General features: G+C 32.4%; 1 protein-coding gene across 1 annotated transcript in view; it reads left to right on the forward strand.

Moving 5' to 3' along the window:
- Positions 1 to 9,224, forward strand: part of LOC111087880 (rap guanine nucleotide exchange factor 4-like) — a gene marked incomplete at its 3' end in the record, with an annotated part of 43,452 nt that overhangs the window by 15,845 nt on the left and 18,383 nt on the right. Inside the window, exon 2 of the mRNA XM_022396152.1 lies at positions 7,645 to 7,743. Coding sequence (XP_022251860.1) covers positions 7,709 to 7,743 — 35 coding nt within the window. The remainder of the gene's footprint in view (positions 1 to 7,644; positions 7,744 to 9,224) is intronic.

Consider the following 9,224-nt stretch of genomic DNA (forward strand, 5'->3'; position numbering starts at 1 on the left):
GACTTCTTGCATAATTTGTACGTTTCCAGATTTTTCTTAATATATTATTTGTATGTTTTACCCACGTTAGTTTTGAGTCGAAAGTTAATCAATCTTAAAAAGTTTGCAGAGGTTGTGGTCTGGAGAAGTGATCCATTCATATATAATTTAGGTGGGTCTTTTTTATGTTTTGTTAGTCTTGTGAACGTAAGTAATTGGTTTTCAGGAACGTTTATTTTAATACGCTATTGTTGGCAATATTCTTCTATATTATTTAATAATGGTTGCAGATTTGTTGCTGCTATGGCTGGGGTGGGGGCACTTTTCTAGACCGCAACATCATCCGCGAATTGTGATGCAAGCCCATGATTAGGGTATTTTAAAAGCATATTGCTCACATACTTGATGAATAGAATAGGAGCTAACTACCTCTCCTTGGGGAACGCCTGCCTCTGTATGCAGTCTTCTCCTGGTGCTTTGTTTTGGGTAGCTTTTATAGCTAGTTTTACTTCCGTTTCTGTAATTGTTTTAGTGAGCGGATAAGTAATTGTGTTTTCTGTTTCATCAAATCTCATTACCGTATTCTGTATGTTAACTGGGAATTTTGGTGTGTATATGGTTCTGTTTAGTTTAATGTAGTTGTTAACTTTATTGAAGAAGTGTACATTCATGTCTGGTTCCTGGTATGCTTTAAATGAGTTTTGTAGGTGTTCTTTAAATACTTTTGCCTTTTCAGTGTTTGTGTATGCTGTTTTATTTTGTGCTTCTAGAGATGGGTAGTTACTGTTAGGGTTTCCTGTGTTGATGAATCGTTTGAGGTGGTTCCAGAACTGTTTTGAGTCAGTTTTGTCATTTAGTTGTGAGCAGAATTTATCCCAGCTGTCTTGTTTTAGTTCTCGGATTTCATTTCTTATTTTGTTTCTCAGTGTGTTTATTTGTGTTTTAAGTACTGGATCACGGGTTTGTATGAATTATCTGCGTAGTTTTCTTCTGTCTTTTATCATTTCTGTGATTTGTGTGTGAGATTGCCAAGTTTGTTTTTTATTGGTTGTTTACGCTTGGCTATAGATTGTTTTGCTGCTGTTTTTAGACACTCAGTGATTGTATGGCAATAAGCATCTATTTCTGATGCGTGATTTACTTTTTCTTTAGGCAGAATATTATCAAGGATTGATTGCTATTCTATCCAGTTTGCTTTCATATAGTTAAATTTTTCGGTTGCTATTGCTTGATTTATATGGTGGGGGGAGGGGGGGGGAGTTTGAAGATACATCGGACAAGTAAGTGATCACTATCAATATGATGTCCTACAGGAAAATTTACGAATTTTCTACTCATATTAAACGAATCCAGAATATCACTCGTGCCATGTGCGTGTGATATATGTGTAGAAGTAGCATAATTTAATAATACTCTGTTGGTGTCTATTAAATACTTATATAATATTCTGCCATTTGCATTTGTAGATTTCCAAATAAATATTAAATGCTTACTATTTAGATATCCTGTTATAATGATATTTGGGTGATGTTTATTTATATAACATAGTAGATCGGTATCAAGCTTTTTGTTCGGTGAGCAATATATACCTACTACTACCGTTGCATTTATAGCATCTATTACAATACACTCAGTTGTGGAAGTTATTTGTACTTCCTTTACAATCAGTTCAGATTTATATAACAGGAGTATTCCTCTGTTGAGGTCATTTTTGTTTGCTCTATCTTTTTTATAGTTGAATAACCTTTTATTATAAATCTATGAGTAACATATAAACAGGTTTCAATAATAACAAATATATCTGGTTTAATGGTTTTGGTTATATCTTCAATCTCATGTTTCTTGGAAGCAAGTGCACCTTGGATGTTGACGTGTGTCACCGTGAATTTTATTTGTTAGTGTGTTTGTAACTGATAATATAATTTGTGGTAGATGTGATTGTTTCTATTCTGATATTAGTTTTATTAAAATGTTTGTTCTTGTTGGTTTTGAGAATTCTTCCATGAATTCTGTAACTATGTTTTTATTCATTTAGTTGTGTGGCATTTTTTGGTGTTTCTTTGGTTGTTGGGGTGTTTTCAAGTTCTTCAAATATTTGAATCTCATTGTCGTTTTGTCATGTTATTGTGTTTGTGACTGCTGTGGGTGCATAGGTAGTTGCTTTTGAGCTTGTGGTGTTGGTTATAACGTCTTTTCTGGTTTGTTTGTGGTTGTATTTGTTTTTGTACATTTGGGTTTATTTTATAGATACGTGATTTGATTGTTTTATTTTTTGGCAACTCGTATAATTGGCCAAATTTGAAGCATTTAGTTTCGGGATTTTGTTTTTTATATTGTTTTTTGTGATAGTCTTCGCCACATCCTACACATCTTGGGGCTGCCTGGCAGAACGCTGCTACATGCTCAAATATTTGGTAGTGGTAACATTGAGTTACCAATATGGCTGGTGTCTTTGTTTGTTCCACTGTGTGGAGATGGTACATAATGATACCATTGTTTATTAAATGTATTATGTCTTGTGTGTTATCTGTGTCTACTTTTATTAAGTGAAACATATAAACATAAACATTGTAGTAAGTTTGGTTTGAATTTCGCGCAAAGCTACACGAGGACTATTTCTCGTGTATATAACAGTTTCAATAAATAACAAATCAGTTTCTGTATCTGTGCTCATTTACTTGAAAGAAATTAATCACGTTAATCATGGGTTACATTTGTCCTTTTTTTAAACTAATTGGTAGCTGTGAAGTGAAAAAAAACGAAACAAAAAACAAATTGATTGTTTTAACATTTACCTCCCCGATGGCTCAGGCTAATGCAATATATTCTGAAAATTTCCTGTACCTCCTTACTGGATGTCATTATTGTCTTGTTTGTTGTACTATTTTAGAAAACCATTGTATTCCGAGTATTACCGTCTTCTTTAAGGTACTGTTTTAGAAGACCACCATAGTATGAGTATTTTCCAAATGACCTTAGTGGATATCATCACTGTCTTGTTTACAGTACTGTTGTAAAATAACAATATAGTCTGAGATTTTGCTGATTGTCCTTAGGGAATGTCCTGATCATCTTGCTAATACTACTATTATAGAACACTACTATAGTATGAGTATTTGCTGAATGTCATAACCATCTTCTTTATAATCCACTTATAGGTAGTCATTACAACCTGTGTTTTGGCAGACTATTGATAGTGGATGTCATTTCCGTCTAGTTAACAGTAATGTTGTAGAAAACCACCATAGTCTGAGTATTTGCTGATTGTTCTTTGTGTTTTTCCTGACCACCTTGTTCATTGTACTATTGTAGAAAACCACTATAGTATGATGTAACGAATTTATTGTTATGTATTTATCTTTAATATGAATGTTGTTTAGATTAAATTTGTATTTAAAAATATGCGTAACTTATAGTGTCAGATATGTATTGCATATAACGAATTTGTTATATATTTAGTTTAATGACAACGTTTGTTTGGAATGAGATTATATTAAAAACGTGCCTAGCTACAGTGTTAGTTACGTATGGCGAAACTCCCTCCAATTCTCCAAGATTGTAGAATATTCGTGAACGCAAGAATCGACAATATATCCACTTCCATAACTGGTTAAATATAGCACCTATAAAAAACAGCCAAGGCGACACGCCAAAAAAAGACAGAGAGCTTATAAGTCTGCTAGGAACCTGTTTTAACCGTGCACGCTATAAACCGTGATTTTGCTAACCCTTATCAACCGGAAAATTTACAATATTTGACCAGGAAGTTATAAATTTCGAACGTCAGTGGATTCTCATCTTTCCGAAAATATTACTAGATTCTCATCGGACATAAGCGGTTTTATGAAAATATTATCTTACTTCGACGGTCCAACAATTCAGTGCCTGACAAAGCTACCTAACTTCTCGGCAATTGTATGTACATCGACTTCAAGTTAACTCGCTGGATATTAAGGAGACTCCGAACTAGGAAGAATATTTTATGTTATTTTTAAGTTAGTGAAATCTTTGTTTGTAGTAATTAAGCGTAATAGCTACTATTGTAAATTGTATTGTTGTATACATATATATTAAAACGTGTTTGTGTGAAAAACGGTGTGTATCAATCTTGTTTGCAAATAGTGTAAATTAACTAAAATATCGGCTTCGGATTATTTCAAATTCGCAATACGTAACATAATACTGAGTATTTGTTCATTGTTCTTAGTGTTTAGAACGCCTTTAGTGGATGTTATTACCGTTGTGTTTATAGAACTGTTGTAGAAAACCATTATAGTCTGAGTATTTGTAGAATGTTCTTAGAGGATTTTATGATTATCATGTTTATAGTATTATTATTATAGTAAACCGCTGTAATATGAGTATTTAGTAAATGCACTTAGGAGACTTCATGACAGCATTGTTAAAAAAATGTTATATAAAACCATTATAGCCTAAGTATTTGCTGTATGTTTTTAGTGTATATTATTACGGTCTTGTTTATAGTACTTTCGTAGAAAACCACCATGCTATAAGTATTTGCTGAATGTTCTTAGTTATATCATTACCGTCTTGTTTATAGTACTATTGTAGAAAATCACCATGCTATAAGTATTTGCTGAATGTTTTTAGTTATATCGTTACCGTCTTGTTTATAGTACTATTATAGAAAACCACCATGCTATAAGTATTTGCTGTATGTTTTTAGTGTATATTATTACGGTCTTGTTTATAGTACTTTCGTAGAAAACCACCATGCTATAAGTATTTGCTGAATGTTTTTAGTTATATCGTTACCGTCTTGTTTATAGTACTTTCGTAGAAAACCACCATGCTATAAGTATTTGCTGAATGTTCTTAGTTATATCATTACCGTCTTGTTTATAGTACTATTGTAGAAAACCACCATGCTATAAGTATTTGCTTAATATTTTTAGTTGTATCATTACCGTCTTGTTTATAGTACTATTGTAGAAAATCGCCATGCTATAAGTATTTGCTGAATGTTTTTAGTTATATCGTTACCGTCTTGTTTATAGTACTATTGTAGAAACCACCATGCTATAAGTATTTGCTGAATGTTTTTAGTTATATCATTACCGTCTTGTTTATAGTACTATTGTAGAAAACCACCATGCTATAAGTATTTGCTGAATGTTTTTAGTTATATCATTATCGTCTTGTTTATAGTACTATTGTAGAAAATCACCATGCTATAAGTATTTGCTGAATGTTTTTAGTTATATCGTTACCGTCTTGTTTATAGTACTATTGTAGAAAACCACCATGCTATAAGTATTTGCTGAATGTTTTTAGTTATATCGTTACCGTCTTGTTTGTAGTACTATTGTAGAAAACCACCATGCTATAAGTATTTGCTGAATGTTTTTAGTTATATCATTACCGTCTTGTTAATAGTACTATTGTAGAAAACCACCATGCTATAAGTATCTGCTGAATGTTTTTAGTTATATCATTACCGTCTTGTTAATAGTACTATTGTAGAAAACCACCATGCTATAAGTATCTGCTGAATGTTTTTAGTTGTATCGTTTCCAAAACAATTCTAGTCTGCGTATTTGCTTCATGTCCATAGCGGATGCCATTACCGTCTTGTTTATAGGATTATTATATTATATATTATTATATAGTCTGAGTATCTGCGGAATGTCCTTAGTGGAAATCGTTAGCATCTTCCTTACAGTAGCCCCCCAATAGCATAGCGGTATGTCTGCGGAGTTACAACGCTATAAACCGTGTTTCGATACCCGTGGTGGGCAGAACACAGATACCCCATTGTGTAGTTTGTGCTTAACTTCAAACAAACAAACAAATCCTTATAGTACTGTTGTTGAAAACCACTATTATGACCATTTGCTGAATGTCTTTAGTGGATATCATTATCGTCTTTTTTAAAATACTATTATAGAAAAACACTAAAGTCTGAGTATTTATTGAATGGATATAATGATCGTTTTGTTTATAGTACTGTAGTAAAAACCATTATAGTCTGTGTAATTGCTGAATGTCCTTATTGTATGTTATTACCGCCTTGTTTATAGCTTGTTTAAAGACATTATGGATTGAGTATTTGCAGAGTGTCCGTAGTGGATGTCATGATCGTTTTGTTTGTAGCATCGTTATATAAAACCACTATTTTCTGTGTATTTGCTTAATGTTCTTAGTGAATGTTATGACCGTCTTGTTTATAGTTTTGCAGTAGAAAACCACTGTAGTGTGAGTATTTGTCGAATGTCTTTAGTATATATCAGGACTGCCTTCATTTCAACTGTGGAATGTCTTTAGTATATATCAGGACTGCCTTCATTCCAATTGTGGAATGTCTTTAGTATATATCAGGACTGCCTTCATTTCAACTGTGGAATGTCTTTAGTATATATCAGGACTGCCTTCATTCCAACTGTGGAATGTCTTTAGTATATATCAGGACTGCCTTCATTCCAACTTTGGAATGTCTTTAGTATATATCAGGACTGCCTTCATTCCAACTGTGGAATGTCTTTAGTATATATCAGGACTGCCTTCATTCCAACTGTGGAATGTCTTTAGTATATATCAGGACTGCCTTCATTCCAACTGTGGAATGTCTTTAGTATATATCAGGACTGCCTTCATTCCAACTGTGTTGGACAGGGCCACGAATATTTGTCCAATTTTCTTCGTTAATTATCGTTTTGACTGTTCTAATTACATAGTGATGTTTTATGACATCTCTTTTAGACGCAATAAGCAAAGATTAGTATACTATACTGAGACGTATTCAAAGAACCTTCAGACTTAGTTAATACCAAAATAATTTCGGTGACAACAATTCATCGTAGTAATTTTTTATCTTAACAATAGAAATAAAATTGTTCAATTTCGCAATTTTTTAGAAGTTAGCAAACTCTTCGAGGTAAGTACATTAATCAGTCCGTTGAAAATGTTTACTGAAACGTAATACGTTGCAATGATCATTGAATGTTTTATGATTAAGAAACAGGTTCATTTTGTCAGTGACGCTGTTTATTTTGCTAAGTTGTCGTTTTCTTTTCATTTTTTATTTGCATTTCCTCCTAAGTCCTCGATGAACAAGAACGTGCTCTATTCGGTGTGCCACCAAGTGACACAGCGGTATGTCTGCCGACTTACAACGCTAGAAACCGGGTTTCGATACCCGAGGTGGGCAGAGCACATATAGTCCATTGTGTAGCTTTGCGCTTGACTACAAACAAACACAATCCTTGCCTTTTCACCGTAATGCGCGTACATTTGATGTAAACCAGACTAAACGTTCAGAGTTCTACAAAATAGCATAGTAATGTAACAATTCTAGTAAACCTTGTAATCCTTCCTTCATTATCATTGGATACATTGGTGAAGTCGGCAGATTGATTAATCTTCATGCTGTTGTTTTTAAAGTTGGTAATAACTGACATAGAATTTGGCATATCTGAATGTGAATTTGCCAGAATGCTGGTATTATTTATATATTCTTCGGTACTGTTGATCCACTTTATTATGTGATATATTATCAAAAAATAATTTTTAGTACAAAATGAAACGCAGTTTTTATTAGCCCATTTCTTTATTTTACTCTTCGCATTGTATAATTATTTTTTACTAGAATTGTAAGGATGTGTAGAAACAGAACCTGAAGAGGACTAAAGGTATTAATTATTTCAGTTGTCTTTCCTGCCATCTACCGGTTTGCAAATTCAACTAGAAAGAAAGTCGATGTGACAGAGAGATGGTGTCAGAATGGGTAAACTGCATGGATAAAAGGTACAATATTTCAACATTTACACGCTGTATGTAATTTCATTCTATATTCATTACAAAAACTTTGAATTTTTAACTAAAGTAAAAAATCAAATACTATATTCCTAATTTGGTACAAAATATTAAACATGCTCATTTATATTATAGATATGCTCTTTAGTGTGTATTTAAGCAATTTAAAACAGACTTGTTTGATGATGTTGGTCAAATTTTATTGACCCACATCCAGTATTTCATGGAATTTCTATTGATAGGAGAAATAATATATATATATATGAAATTGGTGATAATATATTTTTAAACCTACGAGTTGACCAATATTTAAGGAATAAATATCCAGTGACAAGCCTGTTGAGAAGCTGAAGCGGAAAGATATTATATGAAATGATGTTACGTTGACCTCATCTTGACTCACTTCATTACATCAAAATATTTAATGATAAGGTAGAAGCACACTACAGAGAATGTATATTAACGTTTATCGTACTTAATGAAAATAATCAGTCTCACACAAAGATGTAAGTAAAGCGAATGTGTCATTCCACCTCTAAGTTGGTGATTTAGTGAGTTTTAATAGTTTTCGTCTGCTTATTTTCTTTCAAAAATATTATATATCTTATATTTTCCAGAAGTTATCTGAATTAGATTAAAAATAAGATGTTGAATTTCCTAGAATATGATGAGTAATGAATTAAACTTGTTTACTTCTCACCATGACTTCAACGTAAACTTTACAAAACTTGAATTTGTTTCTTGGACAATTCATATTCGACAAAATACCAACACAAAATGATTGAAAGTTACACCATAAGGTTTTTTAACAGTTGGGCCATTCTGTGGATTCCATCTATCCATTACACAAGTCTGTTGGAATTTCTTCCCTTCTGTTACATTCATTCCAAATTCTAGCTTGACTTTCACGTAAAAAATGGTTTTAAACATTTTCAAATAAAACAAACAACGACATATTCATTTTCGACAACTATACACAATAGGAGATAATATTTCAAAAATCCGCTTAAATCTAGGAATAAGTTTGGGTTCAACCTAAAAGAAACTTAATTTCAAAACATATTATTTTTCAAATTATAATATTTATTGGAAATTATAATAGTGTAAAGGTCTTCATAGATTTATAAAGTGTTGATGTACTTATAAAGAATGACTATCTATTACTACTTTCTAAAGGTCGTTTTCAAAAACAAAACAGTAGCTATGAATACCATGATACTTTTGTTTAGAGGAAACTGTAAGCTTGTAGCCGAAACCTAAGATTAAAGAAAAGAACAGTTTTATTTGGAATAAATTAGTACCTGTCTTTAATGATAAAAAATGCCACCTTTTTGTATATCAGGTTAAGTAGATAAGTGATATTAGATGCCACTGTCAGTTTAAATACCACGATCTGTCATGTTGAAGACTTCCTTCTCATAGGCCCGGCATGGCCAGGTGGTTAGGACGCTCGACTCGCAATCTGAGAGTCG

The sequence above is a fragment of the Limulus polyphemus genome, unplaced genomic scaffold (assembly GCF_000517525.1).
Source record: "Limulus polyphemus unplaced genomic scaffold, Limulus_polyphemus-2.1.2 Scaffold2799, whole genome shotgun sequence".
Lineage (NCBI taxonomy): Eukaryota > Metazoa > Arthropoda > Merostomata > Xiphosura > Limulidae > Limulus > Limulus polyphemus.